Raw genomic sequence first — 12,868 nt, 5'->3', positions numbered from 1 at the left:
CTATTGTCTTAGTAACTAATCTCTTACTGACATTCCATTCGAACGCAGTTGCTGGCACGTTATGGCGTGTGGGTCCAGCAGGTGCGTAAAAACGCTGCCGAAGTCAAGCAGTTGGCGATGGCTGGCCAGGAGCCGGGAGCCGCCGAAGGAGCCACGTCGGCGCTCGGCGCGCCGGGAGCACGTGTTGCCCCTGGTGCTCCGGCAGCTGCTGCTACTACTCCGGCTGCCGAGGTCAAGTCCCTCCTGCAGCCCGAGGAGTTGCTCTATCTCTACTACGACGTAGAGAAGCTCATTGCAGCTGTACGTTGACGTGTTCCGCGTGTGCGATGTGCTGCAGCTTAGTCGTGCTCGTTTGATTGCTAATCTTCATTGGACGCAGCTGCCCCAGCAGCACTTCCCCCACGTACGAGCGATCAACGCTCATCTGCCCGCCGACGTGCTGGAGATCCTGCAAGGTACTCCTCTCTCCCTCCCTCTCTCTCTCCGCACGCTTCTCAAATACGAAATGTTGTGGATTCACCTTTCCCATCATTGCATCCGATTAGAGGGCTACGATGATAGTTTGGCCGAGCTGGCCAAGGATCTGCCCGAGATCACGACCGTTGTCACCGACCTTATCATAGAGTACCACCCTTCCCTCGTCTTCTTCATGGTGCGCCGAGCTGAGCTGAGCTGAGCTGACTTGGCGTTGCGCCTTGTGACTGCACACAGCCGCTGCGCGACGTCGTTGCTCCCGCTGCGTGGCATCTCGCGAACCTACCGTCTGACGAACAAGCCCGTGCCCACTCGCCACTCCTACTACGTGCCCAACGTGCTCAAGCCGCTTCAGGTATCCAACACGCACACGTGGCATTGTGTGAACGAACTCTGAGCTGATTGATCGGTCATTGCCCGCTTGTCTCGTGTGACAGACATTCCTCGATGAGAAAAGGGCACACATCTCGCCGGCGGCTCGGCGTCTGTGGGCCGAAACGGTCCTCACCGCAATCTCCCAGAAGTACGCACCCGTCTGCACCCTGCTATTGCATACCGACGACGCAACACGCGACACGACCAACGACACGACACACGCACACAGTGCGCACACATGCTAAAAACTTCTTGCGCTCGGCAGGTACCACGAGATGAGCACGGAACTGCTGGAGACGGTCGACAAGGCAGAGAGCTACCTCAAGAAGTACTCGCCCTCCAAAGCGACGCAGGTACCTGGCCCGCCTCACTCGGACATGATGCGAGATGACTCCGGCAACCACGCCCTGATCTTGATCAAACACTGTGTTCGTGTGTTTCTAGACTGAGCCGGGGGAGATGACCGACAAGGACAAGATCGTGCGTCAGCTCCTGCTCGACGTACAGGAGGTACCTGTCTTTCATCATCGTCATCGTCGTCGTCGTCATCATCGTCGTCATCATCATCTCCTCGCGCCCTGTCTCTGGTCAGCTCTGACACACAAAACGCAACGCAACGCACACGACACACAGTTCGGACGTCAGTTCAGCCACTTCAGTGATGTGGTGAGCAATGTCCACGGCTTCGGTCCCTACTCACGCCTCCTCCAGTACATCACCTCCACGGACAGGGTACCTCACTTTCCCGCCACCCCATCACATTCATCACTCCACCTTCATCTCCCAGCTCTAACCTCTCTTTCTTCTCTCTCATCTTCTTGTTGCAGTTCAAGGATCTGAAGGAGTGAACCACCCAAAGTGAAAAAGAATGGAAAAAGAGAAAAATAAAAATCGTAGAAAAAGCCAATCAAAGAAGGCAAACCAGATCGAGCTCGAAGCGAGTGCAGCTTCGTGGGTGGAGGAAGGAAAAGGCTCTGAATCGTGAATCACGGTGAAGGTATGGAGGGAGGAGGTCAAGGAAGCAGCGGCACGCCCGCACCGAGCACCGGTGGCGACGGCCTGCAGCAACACGAGCAGCAGTTCGCAGGGGCGGGGGGCACCTACGATCCCAGCAATCCCTACCTCTACACAGACGAAGCAGGCTACAAGTGGCAATGGGACCTCACCACCCAAGCCTGGCTCCTCAAGCGGTACATCTACATCTCCATTTTTTTTCAATTTAATTGAATCCATCATCCACTTCACGATTAATCAACTAATCCCTTCAAGGGAATAAATAAAATAATATATAAATCATTGTATACCTTATTTTTTATTTTATTTTATTCTGATCTCTGCTTTTATTTTATGGCTGCAGGGGCAGGAACAACAGCCGGCGCTCGAGCAGCAGGTCTGGTTGGGCGACGACGACATCCCGCCGATCCCCGCCGACATGCCCACCTCCTCGACCACCGCCACCGCCCCTGCCGCCGGCGCCGGGCGCGGCAAGAAGCGAAAGGGCAAGGGCGGCCAACCGCCCAAGCCCGGCAAGACGACGACGGTCTACGTGAGCGGGCTGCCGCTGGACATGACCAAGGAGGAGCTGCTCCCGTTCATGGCCAAGTGCGGCATCGTGCGGAAGGACCCCGACTCGGGCGAGTACAAGGTCAAGCTCTACGAGGACGAGCAGGGCCGGCTCAAGGGCGACGCCCTCGTGGTCTACTTCAAGCGCGAGTCGGTCGACCTCGCCCTGCAGCTCCTCGACGAAAGCGAGATCAGGCCCGGCTGCGTCGTTCGTGTCACCGAGGTACCACACACACACCACACACCACACTCACACCCGCACACGCATACACCGCACACACCGCACTGACGCGGGTGGTGGGAGCTAGGCCAAGTTCGAGAACAAGCCCGACAGTGAGCAGGCCAAGCCCAAGGCCAAGAAGCCGGTGGGTAAGAAGAAGCAGAAGAAGAAGGTGCGCATCAACCAGGAGGAGGAGCTCTCGTGGGTCGAGTGGGAGACGCGAAGGCACGTCATCATCAAGAACATGTTCTCGCCCGAGGAGGCCATCGTACGTTTTTGCTCGCCTCCCCACCGGCCAGTTCTGCAAAGATGTAAGCTAACACACACCACCGCACACACCACCGCACGCACACGTGACATTGTTGATGGCAGGGCGACGATGAGTTCTATCCGGATCTCAAGAACGACGTGCGAGAAGAGGTCGAGAAGTTTGGCGAGGTCGAAGTGCTTACCGTCTTCGAGGTACGCTCCTTGAGGCCGACAAGCCTCCGCGTTCGGCCACAAACGTTAATCTCTTCTTCCTTTCTTTCTCCGCCATAACAGCGCAACCCGGAGGGAGTTGTGGCCATCAAGTTCGTTGAACCGGAGGCGGCCGTCAAGTACACACTGCCCCTCTTTCGCACACACACGCACACACTCTATATTCCGACTGACGGCTCATCAACTGTTGTGTGCGGTGCGTGCTACGTGCGTGTGCAGGTGTCTGGAGGTGATGAACGGGCGGTTCTTTGCGAAGCGGCAGCTGGTGGCCGAGTGGTACGACGGGGTGACCAACTACAAGGTCAAGGAGACCGAAGCCGACCAGAAGCACCGCCTCGACGCCTTTGGCGATTGGCTCGAGAACCAGTCCTCCTCTGAAGACGAAGACGACGAAGACGCCTGAGTGGTCACCACTACAGTGTTCTGAAGAGGCGTCGACCAATCGCTGCGTGGGCGGTTCAGCAAACCGCGGCCTCCTTTCGATCAACTTTCTCCAAACGGAAAACGACAAAGAAAAATACAAATTAAACACGACAATAAATACAAAAACCAAGTTATTACCCAAAACAAATATATAAATAAAAACAGTCACGCTGAACATGGAGAAGAAGGCCCTCTTGGGCGACGTGGAGCTCGGCCTCCGCCTTGGCAACTACACCTATGCCAACTACCACCACAACAACGACCGACCACCACCGACATCGCCGGCCCGGCACCACAACAAAGTCAACGGGTTCGAGACGCTGCCGGACGAGGTGCTGCTGATGGTGTTCGGGTGGCTGCCCACGTTCCGCGATCGAATGGCGCTGCAGGCGACGGACCGCCGATGGCGCCTGGCGGCGGCGGGCCACCGCGAGTTTGAGGCCGAGCGCGCCCAGCGGATGGCCAAGGGCCGGTGGTACCACGAGGAGTTTCGCGGGCGGGCCAAGCGCGAGCGCGAGGCCAAGAGCAAGCAGCGCAACGAGGAGTGGCTGAAGGAGCGCGAGCGCGAGCTGCTCCTGGGCCAGATCACGCCCGAGGAGGCCCCGCCCGAGGTCCTAGCAAGGAGGAAGCTGCGCCAACGAATAACGCTCGTGGTCGTCGCTATTGCCCTGGGGCTCTACGCGGTCGGCATGGTCGTGTACCTGACACAAATAGCATGAAATGTAGACTTTGTAACACGACCCGCGACACTGGGTTGAATGAATAGATGACGCGCGATGGGCTAGGCTGGCTTGTTGGTCTTGCTGCTGTTGAAGAAGGCGGCGATGCTCTTCTGCTTCTTGCGGCTGTCGACGCTGGCCTTGCGTCGCTCCTGCGGGGTCTTCCTCCGACTCGCCTCGACCAGCGCGAAGCAGTTCTTCATGCCCTTCGGAATCGCCGCCTCCTTCAGTTCCTCTTCGCCCAGCCACCTCATCACCACCTCTTCATCACCATCATCTTCATCCTCCTCCTTCTTCGCCTTCTTATTCGTCTTCTTCGCTTTTGTAGTCGTTTTCGTTGTTGTTGTCTGCCATCGAACGTCGTCTTCGTCTTCGTCGTTGTCGGTGGTGGTGATGCGTAGCCATTCGACCCGGTAGAAGTGTTTGATGTGCGAGAACAGAAACGTCGCCTCGCCCACGTACGTCCGCTCCACCTCGGCCTCGGCCGCCACCTCTTCTTCGTTGCCCGCGCGGCCCTGTGTGCGGTGATGGTGGTGGTCGATGGCTCGGCAGACCGGGTGGTCCGCCCCGAGCAGCCGGGCGAGGTGGTCGTCGATGGCCCGCTCGGCCTGGGCTCGCGGCACCTCCGCGTCGCCGTCGGCCTTGGCGCCCAGGTTGACCGAGGGGAAGTCCCAGAGCGACGCCAGCAGCCCGCTGGCCGGGCGCTGGACCAGCAGGAACGATGACCGACCGCCACCGGTGGCGGCCCGGCGCCGCTCGAGCACGCAGACGACGACCGACTCCTCGCGCTGCTTGGCCTTGGGCGGCTTGTAGGGGTACTGCGTGACGGACGCGCCGTCAGGGCGCGCGTCGTCGAGCTCCTCGGCGAGCGCCAGGCAGTGCGCCGAGACCGGACAGGCCTGGTGGTGTGGTGCGTGGAGGCTGCCTTAGCCCAACTTGGTGTGTCGTGTGTGTGTGTGTGCGTGCGTGCGTGCGTGCGTGCGTGCGTGCGTGCGTGTACTTTGCACTTGGGCGATTTGGGCGTGCAGACTGTGGCGCCGAGCTCCATCATGGCTTGGTTGAAACAGCCTGGTCTCTTGGGATCGACCAAGTCGCCGGCCAGCTTCCAAAACAGGTCCACCACCTTCTTGTTGGTCGAATCCGCCTTGATCGCCCTACGCGCGCGCGTGTGTGATCAGCGCGTGTGCGGCGGTGCGTGCGTGTGCGGTTATGCGTGTGCGGTGGAGTGATGACAGTACCTGAGGCGAGACAAGACACGGATCACGTTACCGTCCACCAGCGGGGCGGGCTGGTCGTAGGCGATCGAGGCGATGGCGCCCGCGGTGTAGGGTCCGATGCCGGGGATCTTCCGCAGCTCGGCCGCGGTCCGCGGGAGCCGGCCGTCGTGCTGCCGGACCAGCTCCTTGGCGCCCTCGTGCAGGAACTTGGCCCGGCGATAGTAGCCCAGGCCCGTCCACGCCTCATTAACCTCCTTCACACGGCCGCACACACGACACGACACGCACGACACACGCGACGTAACACGACACGCACGACACGACACGAGTCAGCTTTGTTGTAGAGGTGGTGACTACAGGTGGAGGGGGGTTAACGAGAGACCTCAAGAGTGGCATCGGCGAGGGAATGCGGGGTGGGCCACTTCTTCATCCATTTGTTGTAGTACTCGATCACCGTCTCCACTCTAGTTGGCACTCACGCCGTCGCACGACACACGGTGGCGCACGCATGAGCACGTGAGGACACACACACACACACACACACACCACACCACCACACACCACACACACAGCAATACCGCGTTTGCTGGAGCATGATCTCGGAGACCCACACGCCATAGCCCACGTCGTCGTCATCGGCATCGGCACCATCGCCTCCCTCGGCCTTGGGCGCCGCGATGACGTGGCCGTCGGCGTCGATGGTGCGCCGTCGGCGCCAGGGCAGCGTGCGCTGGTGCTCGTCGTACCACTGCAGGAGCGCCCGGCGGAAGGAGCGCACCTGGTCCTCGTCGAACGCGCACGTCTTGCCCAGCTCCTCGATGTCCTGCGCGCCCTTCACTTGAGCACACACCGCACACACGCACACGCACACAACACACCGCACACGCACACGCACACGCACACAACACTGAGCACACAAAAAGGGGCGGCATACCGGAAGGTGGGTGGTGGGTGCAGAAGCGGAGGCCTTGGGCTTCTTCCTGGGCGTGGTGGCCTTTACGGCCTTTGAAGTGCGCCATCTCCGTCATCAGTGCCAAAATCCATGGGCTAAGAAGTAATTTTGCAGTTACCTTGGTTCCTCGTGCTGCAGGCGCCTTCCGCTTCCTCGAGGCGGAGGCGGAAGTGTCTGAGGCGACGACAAAATCCTCATCCGACGATGCATCATCCTCCCCCTTCATCTTGGTTCGTCAATCAATTCAAACGAAACGCTTGCGAAATCTTTCGACTTTCCCGCCCAAACGCTTCTTGCATGACCGTTACTCCAACTGTAACTGAAATCTAAAACAATTTATTTCCATAATATATATTTATGTAAAAATGTGTACATACTTGTGAATGGCCGAGACGGAGAGCACCACGCCGGACACTGGTCCACCACTTCCGTTGGTTGAGCTGTGCCTGCGGAGCGTCGAGGGGCTGGTGCTGCACCGCCCCCAGGAGCTGCCGGCGGTGGCGGCCTGTTTGGGCGTGCTGCCGCGCAGCTCCGTGTCGCAGTTCGTCGAGTCTCTTCTGCTCAAGAGCATGACCGGCCTCTACCCCCTTCCGTACGCTTTGCCTGCCCCTCCCTCTCTTCTTCTTCTCCAGCTTGTCGTTTTCGCCCTTTTGTCCACTCACCTCTCGCCTTTCGCTTTCGCTTTCGCTCTTTGTTGGCCACCGCACGTGATTGGTGTCAGTAGGTCGCTGCTGGGCAGGCTGCACGACTGCTTCCCTGCATCTCTGCTGGCGGATTGCACGCTGGTCACTTACCCCCCCCCACCAATCAGCCCTCTTTGTCGGTCAGACCTAAACGGACACACACACCACACCACGCCATCGATGTAGACATGTCGCAATCGGGGCCACCTCAAGCAGTTCAGTTTGCACAGAGGGTGGGAATCGCGTCTGGCGTGTGCGCCTTACTTCTGCGATGGGTGTCAGGTCATCTCCTGTCGTACGTGGGCCACCCGCCACCACCCAGGCCCTCTCTGTCTCTCTCTCTCTCTTCTGGCCCAGCTTACCTGACTGGTCGGCCCTACAGATGACGAGCTGAGCCAATGCGTGTGCAATCGGTGGCTCTGTGAGCTCTGCAGCCGGTTCGAGAGCTTCTTCTGGAAGTGGGGCAACCTCCGAGGCCGCGTGTGCGCCGAAGGCTGCCCGTCCAAGGTCCCCGGTTCCCTTCTTCATCGTCTTCTGGGCCACAACTGACAGTTCCCTTTCGAATGCGGGATCAGGTGGCCCAAAAGCTCATGAAGCGAAAGCGAGGGACTTCGATCGGGCCAGACTTGGCGTGGTGCGAGCGTGACGACCTCACCCGCTGCTTCAACTGCGGTTGCACCATATGGGTACATGGTGACCCCTCACCATCACCATCATCATCATCGTTCATTGCGAACAAAAACAAAGCACAGGTCTGTCCGCACAGTGGTGCACTAACATGGTGAAGTTTGGGGGTACTTCAGGACATGGGCGAGTACAGGAAGGGGATGACCAACGACGAGGTTGATGATGTTGAAAGTAGTGGCTTCTTCTTGAGTTGCCACGTGTGTGACGAGCAGGTGGCGCCTTTGGCAACTTCAACTTCCTCTTCATCCACTACCGTGTGTTGCTGACCTCCTGCCCTCCCCCCTCTCTTCTCTCCAAACCCCAACAGTCTTGCTCTGCCTGCGCCCGAGACTGCCCCGAGTGTGGTCGGCATACGTGCAAGCGCTGTCGTGTGCCCTGCTCGTCCTGTGGCAAGAAGCGCGTCTGCGGGCTCTGCCTTCGACCTCGGTGCCACCTCCCTCCACCCTGGCACGTCGACCACCGCACCTAACCCTCTCTTGACACCTCCAGCGAGGCGCTGGCCGACGAGGTGGGCCTGTGCTGGGATTGCCAGGACCAAGACAGGGCCTGATCAGGTGCGGAGGTGGCGCTCAAGGGGGAGGTGGCGAAGCGGGTTGAAACGGGACATGTTTGTGTTCACACCGCAGCCACCTCACACTATACCGTGTAGTTCGGGCACATTTCGCGGTGAAGCCCAAACGTCGACACACGAGCAAGCTGAGTCGCACGGCACGCCAGACCTGCGTTGAGACTGGAGTGAGGATACCAATCCCGAGCACTAAGTGCGGGCCAATGGCCGATCGCCACGCCATCACTGACTTTTTCGGCAAATTACCAACATTGAAGGACCCAATCAGAAAGAGATGCGCTGGATTAATATGTTATGGGATCTATCGTGTGGTCGGGGCATGACCATATGGCTATGCCGTGCCTGCGCCGGCTCTCCGACTTTCCACAGGAAGGATGCAGCAGAGCTGTACGCTCTGCCCACATATAAATATGTGCTCCAGTTTGTCGTGGTCTCCTCACTCTGCAAGCTCACCAGCAAAGCAACAACAACCAACAACCTTACAAGCATCAGCATCATGAAGAGCTCCTTCTTGACACTGGCTCTCTTCTTCCTCTTCTGCGCCCTGGCTGCTGGTACCAACACCCTGGCTTGATACAAGTGTGATCGTTGAGTGATCACACACTCACTCACGCACTCACCTGCACCTTCTTCATCATCATCATCATCGTTATAGGCCAAGAGTGCAAGGTGGACATCGTACAGACTCTCGGTAGCGCGTGGACCGTGAACGGCCAGGCCTACTCCCAGTGGAGCGTCACCATCACGGCCGGCCCCAAGGACGTCAAGTCGCTCACCCTCTCCATCAGCGGCAACTTCGACCAGCTGTGGGAGATCACCAAGGACTTCCGCGGCCTCTACGTGCTGCCCGACTACGTCCTGCAGGGCGGCGGCATCCACGCCGGCAAGACCCACAACTTCGGCTACATCATCAAGTCACAGAGCAAGGCCATCATCGACATCGAGTTAGTCGACTGCCAGGGTCTGACGCCCTCGGCTCCTCCCGCCTCACCCTCGGCCGCCCCGGCCTCGCCCTCGTCGTCGCCCGCCGGCCCGCAGCCCTCATCCTCTTCCGCTCCGGCCTCGCCGTCGGCCTCCTCGCAGCCCAGCACCGGTGGTTGCAAGGTGACCACCCAGCAGACCGCCAGGTCCGCCGCCGAGGGCGGTCAGTGGAAGGATGCCACCTACACCTACCAGATCTACGACCTCGCGGTCAAGAACGCCGGCGACAAGGTGGTGACCACGGCCCAGCTGACTCTCACCCTGGCCTCGGGGGCCTCGTTCTACCAGTTCTGGAACCTGGAGCGCAAGGAGGCCAGCGAGACCTTCTTCGTGCCCAACTACGGCGGCATCCAGGTCGGCGCCACGCAGACCGCCGGCTACGTCGTGCGCACCCCGCTCACCAACGGCGCCCCTACGGCGCCCATCGTCCACGTTGACTCGACCACCTGCAGCGGTGGCTCCGCCCCCTCGTCGGCCCCGTCATCTGTCCCTTCGTCGGCCCCGTCGTCGCCCTCGCCGTCGACCATCGTCAGCTCGCCCCAGCCTAGCACCGCCCCCGGTGCCTGCAGCGCCAAGGTGAGCATCGTTGCCCGCTCGGGCTCCAACTGGCAGGACGCCTCCGGGTTCAACCAGCTCTACGACATCACCATCACCAACACGGGCTCCCGCGCGATCAACGGCGGCCAGGTCACGTTCGGCCTCGGGTCGGGCGTGGGCGTGACCCAGTACTGGGAGCTCAACCGCAAGACGGCCAACGTGTTCGGCATCCCGACCACCTACGGCCCGCTCCAGGTGGGCGCCTCGCAGGGCGCTGGCATCGTCGCCACCCGCAACCAGGCCCCCATCCCGCTGCCCACCGTCACCCTCGACTCGGTCACCTGCAACTAAGCGCCAGCCCCTCACCTCCACCCCCACAAATGCCCGGTACCGGGCAGGCCATTTTTAATGTGCAAATACACCTTGACTTTCCAACCACCAAAGCCACCGTCACGCTTGGGTACACAAAGCCACTGAAACTGGCGGGCAACAGCTTACCCTACATCTCCATCTGTCAACGATCCCCTGGTGCCAACCATATGGTTGAGAATGCCAAGAATTTTTTCCTTTTTCCAACCACATATTCCTTTTCGGTGTGAAAATCAAACTGGAGAGATATAATGTGCTCGTACTTCACTTCATAGTGGCCTCGTGCCGTACCTTTCCGCACTACAGTAACCGAGAGAAGAAGAGGGAGGAGGACACATCGAGAGAAGAGAGATTAGGCTGCGGAAGATGTTCCGTCCAGGCTGGGCGATGGTGGCTCTGGCCATCAGCGCTCTCTTGATGTTTGTTGAAGCACAAACCTACGTCTGCCCGAGTGGTTGGCGAGCCGCCCCCCCGCCCATCCCGGGCGCGACTTTCAAGTGCTACAAGGTCTCAACAGAGACTGCCATGTGGGTAGACGGGGATACCGCGTGCGGTGCGTTCTACCCCGGGGCGACTCTGGCCTCCTTCGTGACACAAGACGAGTTCGACACAGCAGCCCTCGAATGTCCAGGCAGCAGCTGGCCTGTCATGTCGGGTTGGTGCTGGTCCGGTGTATACACGATGACGCCCTCTACCGACCGAACCGTCTGGAGCTTCTCCAATGGCGAGGATCCCAGCTTCTTGCGCAACACCAGCAGCAATGTGTGGCTGCCCGGCGAACCATCAGGAGGAGGGGAAGCTTGTGCGTTCTTCGGCTTCCAAAGTGCGTTCTACTTCAACGACGGCAGCTGCGAGGCACAGCTGTACTGTATGTGCTCCATCAACGCGGCAAATCCCAGCCCGACTGTCACCCCCTCGAGCAGCCCCTCAGCGTCGCCATCTCCAAGCAGTACACAGTCTCCCACGAACAGTCCCACTCAAACTCCCTCCACTTCGCCTACAGCTTCCCCTTCTGTGACCCCTTCCACCTCGGCTTCTCCCACCGCTTCGCCTACATCCTCCCCTTCTGTTACACCTTCCACCTCGGCTTCTCCCACCACTTCGCCTACATCCTCAATCTCTGTGACGCCTACCACCGGGCTCTCCCCCTCTCGCACCACTTCGCGCACTCCGACAGCAACTCCGACCGTCACGCGCTCGTCTACCGTCACGCCGACCGTCACGCCCTCGCCTACCGTTACGCCGACCGTCACGCCGACCGTCACACCCTCCTCCACCATCACGCCGACCCCCTCCACCGTGCCTCAGGTGTCACCGGTGTCGAACGTGATGGCCAGCGTCAATCCCGAGGTGCCGGTCATCGACATCACCGTGCCCCAAACAGAAGGAGGAAGTACGTGGTCGGCACCTGTTATGATGATGGCTGGGTTCTTAGATCCATTCACAGGTGCCGAGGGACCTTCTGTGGGCGTGACGTCCGCCTTCCAGGATCTTCAAGTGGGCGGCGACGAAGCGACAACCATCAGTGGTGCGTGTGTACATCTCTGGTGACTGTGGCAACATGTAGTCAGGTTCTCACACCCCCCACCAAAACAGCGTCAGCCATCACGGTGCGAGTTGAGAACCGGACTACGGAAACTGAATCCACCTCGGTGGAGACGGTCATCTACTCGACTGTCCTGCCCGACTCCACGACCACTTTCGAGCAGTCGTTTGCCTTTCACCAGAACGCCTCGCAGTCCGAGTTCGCCCAGGTGGGCTTCCAGATCGGCGCCAACACGCTCAAGTGGTCGCTCAACTTTACAGGCGGCGGCCAGGCTCGGAACTCGACGGTGCGGTACCGCCTGTCCGCCCTGACCTCGACCGCCGATGTCGCCGTAGTCAGCTCCACGTCCGTCGTCACCTCCCGCACCAACTTCCCTGCCGTCAACATGACCACCTACTTCTTCCCGCTGCTGGCCACGTCGGCCACCGCCGGCTCGAATGGCACGCGAGAGCTGGCCGCGCGCCTCGCAGTGTTCGACGTGGCCAAGGTCGACGGCCAGATCGTGCCCATTGTGTCCCACCGGGTGGTGCTGCTCGATCGCGAGTCCCCCAATCAGCTGCCCGAGTACGTGCTCGAGCTCACCTTCCCGCCCTTCAACGACTCGCTCTTCTACGACCCTGCGATCAGCATGGGCCAGCTCCTGAACGCCGACCACGACCAACAGTCGTCGAGCGGCGACGACAGCTCCGTAATGCTGATCGGCGCCGCGGTGGCGATCCCGATCGCGCTGGTCGTGGTGGTGGCGGTGGCCTTCGGCGGTGCGCTCTACCTTCGCGTGCGACGACAACGGGCCCGCGATGCGAGCAGGCGAGCCATGCACGCGTCCACCATGTACTGCAACACAACCGTGTTGCCAATGACAGCAGTGAAAGAGGGGGTGGAGGAAGAGGAGTTCGTGGTCCACGACCCGCCGACGTCGGATGACATCGCCAACGACATGTTTGCGCCGAACGACGAAGAGGACTCACTGCCGGGACGTTGAAGTTCCAGCCTCTCCATTTGTTTAATATCATACTGTTACTATCTATGTAAACATGTTACTACTCACCTTCAACGCCCCTTGGGTCATCTTTA

At 59.9% G+C, this 12,868-nt stretch overlaps 7 protein-coding genes across 7 annotated transcripts in view; 6 read left to right on the top strand and 1 right to left on the bottom strand.

Moving 5' to 3' along the window:
• ACA1_252880 (uncharacterized protein) overlaps window positions 1-1,697 on the top strand; it is a gene marked incomplete at both ends in the record, with an annotated part of 4,212 nt that extends 2,515 nt beyond the window's left edge. Inside the window, 10 exon segments of the mRNA XM_004367531.1 lie at window positions 49-193; window positions 206-300; window positions 380-455; window positions 546-624; window positions 712-829; window positions 912-997; window positions 1,115-1,202; window positions 1,294-1,359; window positions 1,483-1,581; window positions 1,677-1,697. Coding sequence (XP_004367588.1) covers window positions 49-193; window positions 206-300; window positions 380-455; window positions 546-624; window positions 712-829; window positions 912-997; window positions 1,115-1,202; window positions 1,294-1,359; window positions 1,483-1,581; window positions 1,677-1,697 — 873 coding nt within the window.
• Window positions 1,698-1,850: 153 nt separating this feature from the next.
• ACA1_252870 (RNA recognition motif domain containing protein) lies at window positions 1,851-3,515 on the top strand (the record flags this gene model as incomplete). Its single annotated transcript, XM_004367530.1, has 6 exons — window positions 1,851-2,039; window positions 2,207-2,635; window positions 2,721-2,900; window positions 3,005-3,094; window positions 3,176-3,231; window positions 3,332-3,515. Coding segments are annotated over 6 exons (1,128 nt in total), but the record flags the coding sequence as incomplete, so codon positions are not given.
• Window positions 3,516-3,711: 196 nt separating this feature from the next.
• Window positions 3,712-4,254, top strand: ACA1_252860 (uncharacterized protein; the record flags this gene model as incomplete). The annotated part of the gene is made up of 1 exon (XM_004367529.1): window positions 3,712-4,254. The coding sequence occupies one exon, from the start codon at window positions 3,712-3,714 to the stop codon at window positions 4,252-4,254; it is 543 nt and encodes a 180-aa protein (XP_004367586.1).
• Window positions 4,255-4,316: 62 nt separating this feature from the next.
• Window positions 4,317-6,649, bottom strand: ACA1_252850 (A/Gspecific adenine glycosylase; the record flags this gene model as incomplete). Its single annotated transcript, XM_004367528.1, has 8 exons — window positions 4,317-5,153; window positions 5,255-5,408; window positions 5,493-5,725; window positions 5,854-5,935; window positions 6,050-6,219; window positions 6,250-6,303; window positions 6,406-6,474; window positions 6,542-6,649. The coding sequence occupies 8 exons, from the start codon at window positions 6,647-6,649 to the stop codon at window positions 4,317-4,319; spliced, it is 1,707 nt and encodes a 568-aa protein (XP_004367585.1).
• Window positions 6,650-6,806: 157 nt separating this feature from the next.
• ACA1_252840 (uncharacterized protein) lies at window positions 6,807-8,343 on the top strand (the record flags this gene model as incomplete). Its single annotated transcript, XM_004367527.1, has 7 exons — window positions 6,807-7,015; window positions 7,541-7,620; window positions 7,659-7,792; window positions 7,910-7,964; window positions 8,006-8,047; window positions 8,101-8,219; window positions 8,287-8,343. The coding sequence occupies 7 exons, from the start codon at window positions 6,807-6,809 to the stop codon at window positions 8,341-8,343; spliced, it is 696 nt and encodes a 231-aa protein (XP_004367584.1).
• Window positions 8,344-8,857: 514 nt separating this feature from the next.
• On the top strand, window positions 8,858-10,230 carry ACA1_252830 (Carbohydrate binding domain CBM49 domain containing protein; the record flags this gene model as incomplete). Its single annotated transcript, XM_004367526.1, has 2 exons — window positions 8,858-8,915; window positions 9,017-10,230. 2 exons carry the CDS (start codon window positions 8,858-8,860, stop codon window positions 10,228-10,230), a joined length of 1,272 nt encoding a protein of 423 aa, XP_004367583.1.
• A 699-nt stretch (window positions 10,231-10,929) lies between these two features.
• On the top strand, window positions 10,930-12,776 carry ACA1_252820 (uncharacterized protein; the record flags this gene model as incomplete). The annotated part of the gene is made up of 4 exons (XM_004367525.1): window positions 10,930-11,071; window positions 11,110-11,598; window positions 11,696-11,776; window positions 11,845-12,776. The coding sequence occupies 4 exons, from the start codon at window positions 10,930-10,932 to the stop codon at window positions 12,774-12,776; spliced, it is 1,644 nt and encodes a 547-aa protein (XP_004367582.1).
• Window positions 12,777-12,868: the final 92 nt, after the last annotated feature.

Source organism: Acanthamoeba castellanii (assembly GCF_000313135.1).
Source record: "Acanthamoeba castellanii str. Neff unplaced genomic scaffold scf7180000084768, whole genome shotgun sequence".
Lineage (NCBI taxonomy): Eukaryota > Discosea > Longamoebia > Acanthamoebidae > Acanthamoeba > Acanthamoeba castellanii.
Note: the sequence above shows the minus strand (reverse complement) of the source record. Positions and strands in the feature narration are given on the sequence as shown.